This window comes from Molothrus ater, chromosome 4 (assembly GCF_012460135.2).
Source record: "Molothrus ater isolate BHLD 08-10-18 breed brown headed cowbird chromosome 4, BPBGC_Mater_1.1, whole genome shotgun sequence".
Classification (NCBI taxonomy): Eukaryota; Metazoa; Chordata; class Aves; order Passeriformes; family Icteridae; genus Molothrus; species Molothrus ater.
Genome location: NC_050481.2, coordinates 33,256,865 through 33,273,845, shown reverse-complemented (window position 1 = coordinate 33,273,845; position 16,981 = coordinate 33,256,865). Strand labels below are relative to the sequence as shown.

The 16,981-nt window shown below is 40.9% G+C and overlaps 1 protein-coding gene across 1 annotated transcript; it reads left to right on the top strand.

Moving 5' to 3' along the window:
• Window positions 1-6,665: 6,665 nt before the first annotated feature.
• Window positions 6,666-16,741, top strand: NPY1R (neuropeptide Y receptor Y1). Its single transcript, XM_036382659.1, has 3 exons — window positions 6,666-6,807; window positions 9,410-10,247; window positions 10,368-16,741. The coding sequence occupies exons 2-3, from the start codon at window positions 9,549-9,551 to the stop codon at window positions 10,824-10,826; spliced, it is 1,158 nt and encodes a 385-aa protein (XP_036238552.1). The 5' UTR covers window positions 6,666-6,807; window positions 9,410-9,548; the 3' UTR covers window positions 10,827-16,741.
• Window positions 16,742-16,981: the final 240 nt, after the last annotated feature.

Genomic DNA, 16,981 nt, shown 5'->3' with positions numbered 1-16,981 from the left:
CTGAGGGGATGCGCTCAGTGCCTCACCCGGCACTCAGGGCGCGGCGTTTTGCGGAGGTGAAACGCGCTGCGAGTATCGGGACGCAGCGAGGCGCGAGTACAGACAGGCAATCGCAGAGAGCTGGTCAGAGCTCCCCTCGCTTCGACTGGAGCAGGGCTCCGCAGGATTTTATCCCTGCTACTCAAGTACCCTTTAATGTTTATTTTAGAACAGGTGGAAGGCAATGGTTTTCCCCCAAGCAGTTTTCCTCGCTGAGCTGAGTTCGGTTTTTACAGAGCAAAATATCTGAAGGGTGGTTTTAATTTTATCTGAACAATCAGTGAGAAAGCAGGGCATTTTCTTATGTGAGCAATATTTTAAAGCCTAAAAGCTGTTGGGTACGTCATAGTACAAAGCATGAAAAGACAAACTCTGCTACTCTCACCAGCTGTTATCTTCTAGCACAAGAAGAATCATTGATCATAGTCCTGTTACAGAGCTACAGCAGAACTCAGTGACATGCGGGTCCCTGGGACCACAAGTGGCAGAATCTGACACAGAAATGTAATGACTTTCCCGTTTGCTAAGGTGCTACTTTGACAGTTGACATTAACACAGCACTGCAGAAAAGCTGTCCCTATAATTAGGCTCTGAAAGACTGTACCACATAAAGACAAAACAACTGGATTAATCATATTGTAAAATAACCTTTGAAAAGTCCATGTAGGTTCCTTATTTAACTTGGGTATTGTGAAAATACTCATTGAGCCATTCAGGAACAAATAATCTTCATCTTCAGGAGATGAGCTCAGGATGGTAAAGAAGATTTCATCCTCTCTTCTTTTGAAGATTTCATCCCATCTTCTTTTGCCTGCTTCTGCATAATTCACCACCCACTGCTGGTGAATCACTGCATGTGCAAGGGGAGCACAGGGAGCTGCCAGGTGGAAGTGACGTGCCAATCCATCTCATGGTATTAACACAACCCTCCTGTTCGTCACAATGGAGAACAGAATTAATCCTTTTTAGGCCTGAGTAGCTGTTCTTAGCATTTTTGACCATCTTCCCACCTAACACTGATGGCTTTGAAGCCTTTCACGCGAATTTTTGACCTATAGATAGAAACCCACTATGGCTCTAACACATGATGGCCACATGAACACGTTCCCTATTTCTCTTGTTCCAGGAGAGCTTCCAACATTGCTGGCCCCACTGCTTGAAGTGAAAGGTCTCTCCTGGAAAAAGTGAAGTTTTAAAGACACTACATCTTTCTATGGAAACTGCTGGCTACAGCAGACTGATAGTGTGTTTTACAAGTAGTCTAAATTTGCTGGCAGAGCCCAGTGGGAAATTAAAGTTTCTTATATTGCACAAGTGTGATTTATGTGGGATGCCATTGTACCTTCATAAAGGTGCAAACAGCCTACCATCGTGCTAAGCCATTTCTAAGGTCACCTAGTACAGTTTCCCAAGGAGCCTCCAGAAAATTTATACATCTTAGCAGGAGTAGTCAGTAAGACAAGTATTCCCTCCTCAAAGCAATTCTCTCTAAGAAGAAAATATTCTACTTTTTTTTTGTTTATTGTCTTATTTTAAAAGGATTCATCAGCCTGTAATGTATTGTACAGGTGTGAGATTATTTGTTTTATTCCCCACAGACCTGTAAATAACACCACATTTTCCTCAACTGTGTCTGTACATTTCATCCCTGATACTTGCACACATCAGAGACAACTGCTATCCAGATCATTATAATTTTTCCTTTTCCACTGTTTGTGTACCTCTGTCTTGTCAGTAATACTACTGAATAATGAAATCAATAATCTAGAGATAGAAAAGGTATGGCCATTAGAGATATCAAATGTCAGGAGTGACAGCAGATCACAGTACAGGTTCCCTAGAGACCAGCTACCATATCATTGTTGAAACCACAAAGGAGTCCTCGAGGAAGTAAGAGATGGTGATGATGAAAGGTACCTCCTCTGGGGGAGCTGGGGAAAAAATGGTGCCTCAGAGAGAGAAGGCTGGGATTCCTGAGTCAGAAGCATACAAGAGAAAACTCTGTGTCTATATGAATTCAAATTAGTTTTGTCATGTTTCTTACTGCAGTCCCAAGTGTATCTTTCTTTTGGGGGAATCATTCCAATATCCTAGAAAATTTTGCCTCTAAAGGCAAACTGTGGAAGATATGAAGACTCAAATCCCTAATGGAAATCCGTGAGAACTGATAAATGCCTCAAAACCAAAGGTCTAAAGCACCTAATATCCAGTTCCTCAGCATGCAGTCAATCATAAAAGTCAAAGTTTGTCATGAGACAAAGTCTAATGTTATTGTAAAGTCTGCTACCAATCCACAGGCAAAACAGTTTAAGCGGTCGGACATAGCTGCTACAGAATTTGAGAGATTTTGTGAGATACATATAAAGCATTTGTGTTGGTTAAAATTCTTCACCCAACCACTTCATGCCCAGAAAAATTCTAATAAAACACTAGGAAAAATACCACCAATGTCTCGCTTCTGTGAGGTCCATCCCTTCCACAGATTCTTAGCTTGCATAAAGCAGCAAGCCTAGGACTTCCGAGAAGGTGGCAGTGGTTGAGATGTCTGTGCAATGAAAGGCAGGACACCCGAGGGCTAGCTAATAAAATACTTCCAAGACTGAGCCTGTAATTAATAAGTTTTGCTTCCTAACGTGCCATCACATTTTTTGGCTGGTGTTATACACATTGACCTGTCTGAATGTTCACTTGTGGGGCCTATTTCTGCTTCATCTGAAGCCAGATGAGAGCTTTTGTATGAGTGTATAGGAGTTTGAATCCTGAATAGACACCATGGGGTGCCCATAGCAGAAAACATGACTAAGTATTTTAGCCAGGTGGGCATAATTTAGGTTATAGCTCAAGCAGCCTTTAAGCAATACTTCATGTGATCAGGATAGATTTTCATTAGTCAGCTTGGCTGTATTGTTGAAAATGGAACTGTAGCAGCAAGACTGTCAGCAGAGATGAACCACATAATCATTCATGCAGCTGTTTTGGGTTTGTGACATTAGCAGTCAAATGAAGTATTGTTATGTTTGGTGTCAGATGCAGTTATGTCAGAATAAACATGTTCTTAGCCAAAGAGAGAATTTGCTGCAATTCAAATTACACTCAACAGCAAAAGGCCTATTTAGTCTACTGATGACAGACTTTTGCCCCAAGGACCATGAGTTCCCTTATCTTTGAACAGAGTAGTGTGAAATGAAATTATTTCAATGGCACTGATGTTCATTATTAAAATATAAAACCAATAAAAAATAAAGTTAAAAAAACCCTTCAGAGAGTGTTTCCATTTATTTCCATAGTGGTGACTTCAGTTTGTTTTATACAGAACAGAAGAGACAAATGATCCTCCTGGTGTTCTTTCACTTACTGGATTTTAAATTTTATGGAGGGATTGCATTGGCTGAACACACAAAGATACATTACAATAAAAACAACAGCCTCATTTTATGAAATGTTTTCTGAGTTTTGCAGTGAGAAAAAATTTTAATGGATTTAAATCTTAGTCTATTTTTTCTATATGTTTTTTAAAAAACATCTCGTTCCCTTCTCAATGGTTTTGCTTCAAAGCATTTCTGTATTCTTTTACTCAAGCTGTTCTATTTCCTTAATTGAAATCCTTGTGTTCTGTTTATTGTACTTACTCTCTTTTTGCAATGTCATGCCTTCACACAAACAAACACATGCATACAAACAAAGTCATCCAATCCAGGGTGCCTTTGATGTACTGAAAAATTTATTCCCTGGAAGAGGATAATCTTTAACACAATGGTTATCTTGCTACTCCAGTGTTCTCATGTCCTGAGAGTCATCATCAATAAAATAAGAGTTGTGAGGAATTATTTGACATCTTTGTGAGCTTGGGGCTCCAGATGGAGACCATCAGCTTGGTGTTGAGACTGGAGATGCACAGAATAGCCAGGACCTGCTAATGCCAGATTTTCCCACGGAGCATATCCGATGCACAAAATGTATTTTATTCACAATGGAATAATGGAAAGTTTGAAAAGAATCAGCATCTGTTTATTAATTTAGAGTGATTATTTTTTACTGTTCACATGTATTAGTGCTCACATGCATGTGAAATGCTTCAGAGAAGACTGATATAGCTCCAACTGATTTAGTCATCTGAGGTGAACACACAACAGTTATGATGAAGCAGAAAGCTTGTAGCAAGGCTGGGGTTATAGTGTCTGTGCACATATATATATATATACATATATATATATGTGTGTGTGTGTGTATTTAAGTAAATACACTTGTATGGAACATGTGTTTGAGAGACTCAGGGACCAAGGCAGTGCTTTCCTTCCATCTGTCTGCAGTGTGAGTAATCCCATGGATATTTGTTGTTATCACTGTGAGTTCAGGTCACTGAGTGATATGTAGGCTCTATTTTTGATCTTTTGTAGGTAATTATTATATTTGCATGGTATAACAGAGGCATTGTGAGGTTTGCTTTGCCATGTTTATGCAATGTTTGAAATTCCTATATGTATTGACCATTAAAAAGTGAAGTATTATGAATCACTTAATTTGCTACTGAAATGGAGATCCTCATGACTAACGACAAAATGGAGAAGAAAGATCATATGTATCTGAAAATTCAGACATTTCTGAAAAATTGGCATTTAGTAAATGAATGGCTCTGTGGTACATCATTTAAATCTAAATCTAGAATAGGATGGTGAGAAACAAAGGCAAAATTCAAAACTCTCTACATCTCTGTCTTCCCAAGCTCAACATCACTCTTGTCTCCCAACTGCTCTATATTCCCACCTCTCTGAGTGGTGCAGGGGGACAGGGAATGGGAGTTCTGGTCAGTTCATCACCCTTTTTCTCTGCCTCTCCTCTCTTGTCATGATGTTCCCCTGCTCCATCACGGGTTCTTCCCATGGGTTTCAGTCCTTCAGGAACAGACGGTTCCTGTGTGGCTCCTCTGTGGACCACAGCATGGATATCTGCTCCTACCATGATCCTGCATGAGCTGTCAGGGAGCAACTTTCATCACCAAGGTTCTCACCACAGGCTGTGGCGGGGAGGAATCTCTGCTCTGGCCAGCAGTGGGTGCATTTTGGAGTCAGATGAAAATGATTCGGGTCAACGTGGGTGTACTCTTTTCACAAAAGCCACCCCTGCAGCTCTCCAGCTTGCCATGTAAACTCAGGTCTCTTATTCTGAACTGGTCTTAAAAAGGTATCTCTGCCTTGGATACCTGTTAGCAGAGCACAACAATTTTGTATCACATAATGCCCATTATAATTTTTAAATAGCTGCCTTGACCATATGGGTAAGAACATTACAAGGAAGTAGTGAGAACATTCTGGCGTTAAAAAAAACCCAAACAACAAAGCGTTTACTCTGCCTAGCAATACATCTATTGCCCTTAAAAATATCTTTATAGGACAGTGTGGATATATCATTCCACATCCAAAGCAATGAGAAGCCTCAGTTGTACATGTCCAAGAGTGTCACTGCTTCAGACAGAAATATGCTCTTTATGAGACCTTCAGCTTGGATCCCTGCCTGAGCGTACCCACTTTTGCTCTGCTCAAAGGCACATATGCTAATGACCTACATAGGACTGGAGTTCTTGAGAGGCATTGTATACAGCCTGCACTTTCCTTCTGGCTGCTGCTCTTAAAATGTCAGCAGCACCACAGCTACTGGCTTATAGCAGCCTTGCAGTGTGCCTGCAGTTGTCTTTCTTTCATCGAGGACTGCAATTACAATGCAGTTGAGCCAAGTGCCTGTAAATACAGTGCAAACATCAGCCTTATGCTGGGTTCTGAAATCTTCCTGTGTGGCTTCTTCTACAAAAAATTGTAACAATCAATGATTCTGCGCAACTAATTTTTTTAACTATAATTAGGCTGGTTTCTCAGTTGAGAGTTATTCATGACACAACAGTGTTGCCATATAATAGATGCATGCCTGTGGGTAAGAATGTGAGAGCATGCAACTCCTTACACAGGAAAATTCAATCTGGGACCTTGGACAAATTAGGGAACTTCTGTTTTCCAATAAATACAAAATCCTGTTACAGTCTGCAGTTTTTGTCAAGGCATTTTCAAAGTGTTTCTTACATTCGTCTGGGTAACTTCTCACAGACTTCCCAATTTACTGTGTCTTTTATGCCCATTGAAGAGGATCAGGGCAGTGCTTTTTGTGAGCGAGACAGCAAGATGTTTCAGGAACTTGACATTTCTTATTCGTCCAGTCATTGCTATTCATGATAAATGCAGAGTAGAAGTTAGCTGTACTGGTTTAAAAAACCAAACCCAAACTTTGTAACTTGCTCCTTATGCTGAAAATTGCTTCCTCGTCTCCTTTCTAACAGGACTTCTAATAGGAGTTTCTATTTCCATCTTTAGTTTGGCCACAAGATGGCAATAACTTGCAGAAAAAATGAAACAGGCAGACCGATTTGAAACTGTCTCCCTTCCTGAGCTTTTCCCAGCGCTCTGCCCCCAGCCCCCCTCTTTTGTTTCAATATTTAATTGCATTTCTTTCGGAATTACTAGGCAACCCACCCCCAGATGTGCAGTTTAAAGGTGATGTGCTTGCAATGTGGTTTTCAGGATCTACTCCGTAGAGCACCATCATGTGATACTGGGGTAAGGTGGAGTTCAGCTTTAAGGGGGAGTCTCCAGCCTTCCTCACCAATCTTTAGGATCTGACTGGAGAAATACCAAAGGATCCTTCTCCTTTCCCTGCTCCTTCTCCATCCAGCCTCCTGGGCCAGCCCCTGAGCAGACCAAAGACGGGCAGAGCAGTTGCAAGGTGAGTTTCCCCCGTGGTTGCTTTTCCATGACTCTGGGTGCTTGTGTGCCAGTAAGGCTGGTGTTTGCTTGCTGTCTTAGGTGCAAGTGACAATATCCAAGGGAGGATTAGGTTCCAGGTAGAACTTCTGAGCAGCTGGGTGAACCTTCAGCTTGGGCTGATAGCATTTTGCTCTTGCTTTTGAACAGCTCCGATAGTTTTGCTGTACATTTCCATTCACCTCACACCACATTATTTCACCCTTTTTGTCTGCTGGTGCTAAACTTTTGCCCAAAATCTCTCATGGAGAGTCGGGAGGGTGTGCTTGTGTGTGACTGCAATCACCCAGAGGGGTCTGCAGGGCTATGGGTTTTCCCCATGCCAAGCCATCACTCAGAGTGGGGAGGGATCACCTTCCTGACTTAGGAGACAAGGAACAGTGCAGCTGTCTGGGAGATTGAACTTTATGTCCCTCTGTTGTCTGGTCCATTTTGCAGAAGAACAGGAAAGAAGGACTCCTCATCACTTGGCAGTGGTGGGCTGCCTCCTAGATACACTCTTGCACACATCAGAGAGGTTGCATCTCTGCTAAGGGAAAAATGAGGGGAGAAGGAACAGTAAGTAGCATGTTCTGGTTTTGGGTTTGATATTTAATAAATAAGCAAGAGTAGAGCTTGGCTAAGGGAGCAGAAAAACCAAGAGCATGAAACCCTGGACACCTTAGTGCTGGGGGCAGTTTGGTCCTGGCTGGTGAAAGAACCTGCCCAGTTCCCTCCTTGCAGGACATGGCTCCTTGCCTTCATTCTTCATGGCTCTTACCATCATTCTATCAAGTCACCGGGCTGGAGTGCCCACCTTGTGCCATACAAGTGGTGGTGGGGTTCATCATTAAATCCAGGTGTTGATTTTCAGACTATGATAAAGTTACACTGTGGGAATTGAGGAGCCCTGGCTGTCCACATGAGCCACACACTTTACATTTGGGTAAAGCACTTCTGGCTGTGACAGAAGTGATGCTTCAAGGAATCTTGGGGTAGAAATTTCTTTATTAGACCTTAAAACAGATTTGTTGGACTAGGAGATCTGATAAATTTAGTTAGCAGAATGTCTGAGAGGTAATACTCAGGTGCATACCTAGATAGCTTGAAAATCAGAGTAGTCAAACAGACAGAGAAGCCTTTTGTCTGAAATCACTGCTGTTAACTCTCACAGTAAAATGCCACTCAGAGGCAAGCTCCATTGCCTGTCACAGTTTCATGTAGCCTTGTGCTGATTGAAAGAGCCAGAAGAGCCAGCAGGGGTTAGCTCCTGACAGCAGCGACAAGGCATTGGCTTGGTCATCCTTTGGCTGACCCTCAGGAGGAGCTGCAGCTGCAAGCCCAGCCCTCACCCTCTGCCCTAGGGAGGAGGCAGCCCCAGCTCTGGTGCCCAGCATGAGGCTGTTAAAAGGGTGTCTGCCACCAGTAAGAGACAAAGACAACTCTTCTCCAGAGACTTACACAGCACAGAGATTTATATCGAGTATCATTTAAGAACAAAAGCTCACCTATTCAGGGTAACTTCTATTGAAGTACGTTTTAGTGGGCAATGTTTTTACAGCTTTTCTGATAAATGCCACATGAAGTCACATTTGAAACCCACTTGTGTGAATTTTAAGTGGCATTACTTCCATTACCATAACCTAAGGTTAAGTGAGCAATAAATTTAGCTCACAGGAGTGGGCAGAGAGAAAGTTCCAGACCCAATGTGGAATGCAGAGTCACTAGTGATGCCCAGAGTCAGTGGCACTAATGGCAAGTTGAAGTAAGGGTGTGTCAGGTTATCAATTAATTGATTTTTAATTGTGTATCAATTAATTTGATTTAATTTTTTATTTGCCTTCTGAACACGTATGCTTGATTTTCAGATTTTTAAAAGCCAAGGCCTTGCAAAGGGGTGGTTATTTAAGCATGCTTATTTCCCTTGCATGGCTAAAGAAATTTTCTGTTTAAAATTTGCCGAGTTTTGTCTTTTGTCCTGTATTCTTCTTTCTTTGCTGCACAACCCTGCTAGCTAAGATTAAGGTGTTCAGAGTTCCTAATTTACCTTTGACTCAGTGCCAGCGCTGCTGAGGGCACTTGGCCACTCAACATCAAGTATATGTATTTCGGAAAAAAAAAAAAAAGAAAAGCAAAAAAAAGCAGCAATTGAGTCATTTTTCCACCCGTCACATTAGTCAGATGGGCTTTCCCCTCCTCCTCATGTGACGCCTGGATATAATTTCATTTAGAGCAGTTTAAGAAAGCAGACGTTTGCAGATTAAACTTGTGAAAAGGAGATGTAAAACATAAAGTGGAGGCTGCGCTGGTGGGAAGGCTGAAATTGCTTCCCGGCTGGCTCTCTCGTGCGACTCGTGCCGGCGGGAACGGCCGGGCAGGGTCGTGGCTCGTGTCCCCGCTGGCCGTCCCGCTCCTCGCTCCTGCCCGCCGCCTCTGCGCAGCCCCGCGGAGGGAGCCGGGCGCGGAGCGCGGGGAGCGGCGGGCGCGGGCGGCTCCGCTGCCGCGGGACACGGGAGCGCCGCTCTCGGCCCGGGGCAGGCGCTGTGCCCGGCGGTGACCGGCCCCGCTGCTTCCCTTCTCCCCAGGTGCGGCGAGGGAGATGCGGCGCTGAGACTGAGGAGCGGGCTCGGCCCAGGCTCCGCTGCGGGGCCGGCGGGCGCGTCCTGAGCTCGGAGCGCTCTGGATGAACGCGGCGGCGAAGGTCGGCGGCGAGTTGGAAACAACATGAATACCTCGGTTCTCTCCCCACTGGGAAATATTTCCGGTCACCTGAATTTTTCGGAGATGAACTCACAGATCTTGCAGTTTGAGGACGAAGATTGCCACGTGCCTTTGGCCATGGTCTTCACTTTGGCCTTGGCTTATGGGACTGTGATAATTCTGGGGGTCTCTGGGAATCTGGCCTTGATTGTCATTATTTTAAAACAAAAGGAGATGCGCAATGTTACCAACATCCTCATTGTCAACCTGTCGTTTTCTGACCTCCTAGTGACCATCATGTGTCTTCCCTTTACCTTTGTGTACACTTTAATGGACCACTGGATTTTTGGGGAGGCCATGTGCAAGCTGAACCCTTTTGTACAATGTGCCTCCATCACTGTCTCGGTCTTTTCTTTAGTCCTCATTGCCATTGAGCGCCATCAGCTGATCATCAATCCCCGCGGCTGGAGGCCCAACAATAGACATGCCTACATGGGGATTGCTGCCATATGGATTTTAGCCACAGCTTCCTCCTTGCCTTTCCTGATCTACCACGTATTGACAGATGAGCCCTTCAGAAATGTAACATTTGATGAATATAAGGACAAATATGTGTGCTTGGACCTGTTCCCCTGGGACACTGCCAGGCTTTCTTATACAACAACGCTTTTGGTGATTCAGTACTTTGGACCACTTTGTTTTATATTTATTTGCTACCTGAAGGTAAGATAGAATGCTCTTGCAATATGTACTTCATTCTACCTGATGCTTGTTTATTCTTGCAAAGATGACAGTGGTAGGTTAATTTATCCCATGTGTTTCTCTTTGTTGAATTTCCTGCAGATATACATACGGTTAAAAAAAAGGAACAACATGATGGACAAGATGAGAGACAGTAAGTACAGATCCTCTGAAACCAAAAGGATCAACATCATGCTGATATCAATAGTGGTCGCATTTGCAGTTTGCTGGCTGCCTCTCACCATCTTCAATATCGTGTTTGATTGGAATCATGAAATTCTGCCTGTTGCTACCTGCAGCCACAACCTGTTGTTCCTGATTTGCCACCTCACTGCCATGATCTCCACCTGTGTGAATCCCATCTTCTACGGATTTCTCAATAAGAACTTCCAAAGGGACCTGCAGTTTTTTTTTCATTTTTGTCACTTCCACTCCCGTGAGGAGGATTATGAGACTATAGCCATGTCCACCATGCACACTGATGTTTCAAAAACCTCTTTAAGGCAGGCAAGCCCCATCACATTTAAAAAAATAAATAGTGATGACGATGAAAAAATATAAAGAAGTAATAGAAATTCTACACCAAACTGCAAGAAGTGTGATTGCAGGTGAAGTGTGTCCAAGGACAAGCACAATTACATAACAAGAACAAAAAGAGTAATGTTTTTCTTTCTTTTCCAAGGAACTTTGATTGTTGTCACTTTGAAATTATGCGCTGTGAATTTTGCCCCTTTTACAGCTTTAATGTTCACAGAAGTTATATCTGAATTTTATTTTAAGATATAGTCAGATCTGCTACTACCTATGGTTTTCATCAGCTGTTTTTGTTCTGTTTTCTTTGTACAGTTCTGTGCTTCAGCACAAAGGTTTACTTATTGATTTTTTTTCAAAGAAGTAGTTTTGAGGAGTGTCCATTTAAGACCATTAGAAACAATATGAACCACAGGGGCACTGTCATTACAGACAATATCCACCAAAGAATAAAATTAGGGAATTTTGATTCGAAGAGGACTTTTTTTTTTAAATTAATTTTTGATCAACATTAAAATCCTGTAGAATCAGTGTAGGTTTGCAAAAAAGAATAATGTGAAACCTATAGAGTATGTTTATATGGGGGCATACAGTTGTCTGATTCAAAGAGGCAATTTGGGCTGTAATCACTTAGTTTCAAAGACAGGATTAAGAAAGAAATTCTGTTCTCATTTACAAGAATAAAACCCTACAGTAATTCCACAGAGCACAATGGGATAACTGATGCTTCAGCACAGCAAATGAAAACATAAATGGCGATTCAGTCCCAAATGATTACAGCTGGTTTTAATAACGCAGGCTTTTTAATTTAAAAAATCCAAACCCCATTTTTATCTGGCGTCAGTGAGAGGAGTTACTGTTACTGGGATGAAATGCACCATCTGTTCTGAGCCTGTGAACCATGTAAATTCTCCTTGAGACCTACGTCCAGAATCTAGAGGGAGATAGGACTGCTTGCTGTCTGGGCAAGGTGCAATTCCATCCTCACAGGTGACAGAGAAATTCAGGTCTGGTATTAAAAAGTAAGATTGAGCCACCTGAATCTTTTCATAGTAATTAGTGTTGATCTCTATAAATTATGTACAGCCTCATAATACTTTGTGTTCAGGTGCAATTGCATAAACCTGGACAATCTCCAAAGGCAAAGGATGGTTTAATCAAGACCTGCAAAATTTAAAAGAAGGGTATGAATATAGGTTGGGTGTAATTGTTATGTTTAGCTTCCAAACTCACAGTTCCCACAGTTGGCTGAAGTGTGGAAACATTTGCCAAATATACACAATAGACCTCTGTTACTGCTTAAAATATATATCCTCTTATTAAACAAAATATTCGTGGCTAGATCCCAGTTGAGGGAAACCATATAAATGGACTGCTGTAAATGAAATTACAATAATATCAGCCAGCTGAGGTTCTGTGTCATACAGTGTACTTTGCTATATTATCAATGTCTTTTTGAATAATCGGCTTTTAAAAATACAATATAAACCCTACTTTCCTTCAGCAAGGTCAATTTAAATCATTCTGGCAGACAAGAGGGTCTTTAAAATGGATATAAATGTAAATGCAACATAAATGGAAATCTGATGTGATATATTTCTAAGCAAAAATATCTCAGGATGTTATGGTGAATTTCATATGTTCTAAATTTGGCATAGATAAATGCCTAAGAAATTAAAATTATTTGGCTTGCCAGTATTTAAAAGTGAAACACCGTGCCTTGTGCTGTCTTATAAATAGTGTAGAATATTAAAGTAGCAATGTGTTCTTGTGCATTAAAATTCCATGTATTTCTCTACTGGAAGATAATTTAATTTAGAAAGAGTTTTCTGTGCTTGAGAACAGAGGCAGAATGTAGAAAATTAATTATAAGACAGAAGGTTCTTTCAGAGCTTTGGCCTTTTGTATTTTATGAGATTTCCTTTTTTTTGTGCTTGTCCATGGAATGTGTTGTTAATAACTTGACAGGGGTTTCCCGAAATTATTTCTCTCTCACGTTGCAACAATTTTCATATTTCAAAGGATGTGTATTTTCCCAATGAGATACAATGTACAAAAACAGCCATGGGTTTTTTTTTATTAAGATTGTCACAGTGCGTTTTTCCCATTACAAAAAGTCACCGTGAATTTTATGGCTTTTTTCCTCCTTTTTTTTTTTTTTTAAAGCCCTTTCTTTCAATGTAGCGCAAAAAGAAAATTCACTCAGTTGAGAAATTTTCCAGTTACTTTGCTGCAAATTGTTGACCAAGCTGAATTAGGTGCTTATACAGAGTAGGTGTAGAGGAACTTTAGAGGAGCCTGCTGGTGCTCTCTGCTTCACCTGCTTCGAACCAGATGTGTGTGTGTCCTAAGATTTAGAGGTCTCCAATGGGATAGCAACCTAATTCTTCCTATGCCAACATTTCTCCTGCATGAGGTACAGCCTTAAATCATGCAGCCCACCTGGCAGTGTGCCATACTATCTCCTGAGAATGCATGTCAGGTGTTTTTTGCCCCAGCACCTGATCAACAGGGTGAACTGTAAATGGGAGCATTCTTCCTGCTCATCCTTGTTGAGCTCAGGAGTCATTTTGCCTGTGCACTGCTGTCCTGGGATCAGGCTTCTCATGTTTCCTGACTTCCCTGCAAGAAGCCTTTCTGAGCCTCTGCTGAACACACAGGTTAGTGCTTTGTCACACAAATAGCACAGGGCAAACTCCCTGTAATGACAGTGGAAATGAACACAATGTAAGGACTGTTCTGCAGGAAAATGCATTTGGAGAATTTCAGAGGCAAAATTATGGCTCTTCTGAAGAATTTGTTATGAGGACAGAGATAAAAGTCATCTCTCTGAGGTGCTGACCTAACATCTGCAGGGTGTAGCTCAGATCTACTGAGAGCAGTATTTTTGTCTTTGGTTTCATGACTTGATGCTGGAGCTCTCCAAAGCTTTCCCCTGCCAACAGCCAGCTACAATACTGATCCTCTTTTTCATTTTCAGAGCTTCAGCATGGCTTCTCCTCTATATGCTAAATTTCTTTACAGGATAAGGTGACAGGTTTCATGTTTCACTATAATTTTTCAATCATTCTGGATTGATATTTATTTCTTCTACGTGCTGTTATGTCAAACGTCCCACACTTCAGCACATGTTGATTCCTGTCTCAAAAGCCTGAAGATCCCTTTTATTCTTTCAGACTTGTAGAAAAGTTTTACTGACAGAAAAACAGAACAGTGAGTGATCTATAATGTATCTTATTATTTGTGTGTCATACATTTCATGTCAAATTTCCAGCCTTAAATGACAAATATAACTATTTAATAAGCATCAGTATTTGCTTCATTTGTCAGTTATTTTAGCATCTTAAACGTCACTTTGATTGACCACAAACATTTCTGCATAATCTAAATAAACCAGCATATTTGTATACCATGTTAATAAATATGTCTGTGTTCCCATTTTGCTTTTGTTCCCCCAAAAATGGTTGTGTCATTGTTACTATGTACAGTAATTCACGACTTTCACATCAACATTAAAAAAGGATAATAAGAAAGGAAGTGATTAATTGACAATAAAACCTGCCTTTGGTAGGCTAAGAGAGGACTGGAAAGTTAAAAATCTATATGCATATAATCTACCATGTCATTATGACCACATAAAGAGAAAAGATTTAAAGCAGGAAAAGAAATCAACATGACAGAACCCCCCAAGGGACTTGAGCTGATGCTGACTGCATCTTATCACTGATGAAGGTGTGAATGGCTAAGGGCTCATATATTCTGACTCTGTGGTCTTGCACTACAGTACCAGCTATTATTAATGGATCCCAAAGGGAAAATTTTTTGCTGATTCATATCCAGACTGTAAATCAGTATATGTTTCAATTCAGGCCTGCATATCAAATTCTCATTTTGACCTCAGAGTAATGTTCTCAGATCAATGAAACTGAGAACTTAAAGTTGACCATTTGCCTAAATGGTTACTACTAAATAATACTGCATTGCTGGCTGGAAGCTTATACTCTTCCCTAAAAATAAGATTTTGGGTATTAGCTTCTTAAAGGAATAAGTGAATGACACATAGTTGTTTGTTTGTTTGCTTTTTTCTGGATCCTTCTCTGTTTTTTTTTTTTTTTCTGGGCCTCATAATGCTTCAGTTTAATGCTTTCCTTCCTACTTCTTTGTATCAAAGAACTTACCAAAGCAGTGCATAGAGAATGAAGACAATAAGGAGATTTTCTATCTCCTCTTCTTTAAAGCATACAAAACAGTAGGAAACATGAGCTTAAATACCATCTCTGTATGCAACAGATTAAATTAATTCAGTTGAGTGGAAAGGGAAGAGGAATAGTAATTATAACCAAATGATACATTTTGTTGACAGTCATTTCTCAGTTGAAGGATATATACAGCTCCAATATCTACCATGCCTTCTTCATTCTTGTGTTATTTAATATGTGGTACCTGCTTCCCCAAGTTATTACTAATTAGCCAAGCCATTACTAAAGTTGATGTGAAAGAAAATTCTTCTATACACGTTTTGCAGAATTTCAAATGCTTGAGTATAACATACAAGATGAAAAAATGTGATCAGCTTTGGCTCTTACACTTTAATTAACCTGTGGTCAGAAATCACTTCTATTCAGTATTTCTGCCCATGCATAAACAGTGTTAATGGTCTGATTGAAGTCGATATTTCAAATATTCAGGAGTGCATTCACAAGGACTAACTTCAGCTTTCTTTCCCAGTCTCTGAGGCACTCACCCCTACACTACTCTGGTACTATGCATTACCAAAATGTCTTTCCCTCAGCTGTCTATACAGCTGCTAAGTGGCAGGACTGCCATCTTCCAGGGCAGCACTGGGCCTGGTGACTACTGCCTCCCTTCCTCCATCTTCCATGGAGCTTCTGCTCTCACTTTGTGTTTCATCCCCTTGCTAGCTGCTTTCTGAGGAAGATTTCTGAGGAAGTAGAAATTTGTACTCTGATTTTGTAAAGTGCCTGAGTATATGATAAAATTCAGTTCTATTCAGGACAGTGCTTTAAATAGTTTCTTTCATTAAAATTATCTTCTGGCATGTGTTTAATAGGCAAGTTTCTCAAAATTTAGAAGTATATAATTTACAAAGCCTATGTAGAAAGTATGTCCATACAGAACATCCAGCTCATTGCAGCAAAACTGCCAGCACACACTGTCTTGTGTTTTCCAAACAGCTGAATTGATGATCTGGTTATTTATCATAGGTCAGGCTTAGTTGCAAGAATTTGCCCCAGATGAAAAGATGTTTGAAAGTGCTGCACAGGAGATACTCTGCATGGTTAACTAGCTTGCTACAAATTATGCAACATTTCAGATATACCAGGAAATAGAGTTTGAAAGAGAGACAAAAAGCAGAACAACTAGATGAAGTCTTGATGCCTTCTGTCAGACACAAAAAGATGCAAAGGGAGAATCAAATATTTATTTATTTTGGGGGGCCAACAGACTGACAGGTAAATGTTTTTTTTGAGCAAAGTGGTGGTCAAAGAAGTATATATGACAAACAGGTTCTCTGCTCCCACTTCCAGAAAAAGAATATGGACCTTTATAAATGACTCTGAAAACATATTTTTTTAATACTCTTTAGCTTGGATTAATCTAAATTGCTTTTTGAAAAAAAAAGGAAATGAATTGGGTTTGGCACAATTGAAAAATAACAGCTTTTCATTGCACCCACCTACTGCACATGAGTCCATTTGCTTCTTCTGCACAAGATGGAGAAGGTTTGTTTATGGCAGGAGGAGTAACCTGATCAACGAAGCCCTCCTTGTCTCTCTTGGCTCATATCCACACTGAGACTGTGCTGCTACTTTTCCCTTTGTAATCTTCCCCCTGCCCCAGCCTCTCCCAAGCTATGAAACTCTCCCAAGTTTTTATTATGCTGTTTATGTTGTTTCTTAATAAAAGCTGTCTGTGAAAACGTGTCCTTGAAAGATCCCATTCAATGTGTGCTTGAACATATGGGTGAGAGGCCATACAGAGCTTGTAGAAATGTGACTGACAATGTGAAGATGTTTCAGGCAATAGAGAAGTTGAAAATGTAGTTGTTGCATACTGTTATTCAGCCCTTTTCATTTAAAACTGTTTTTATAATATTAATTCATGTAATCTAAATGTCAGCTTAGCTTACACATCTAGAGGAAACTCTCTCTTGGTGATCAGCC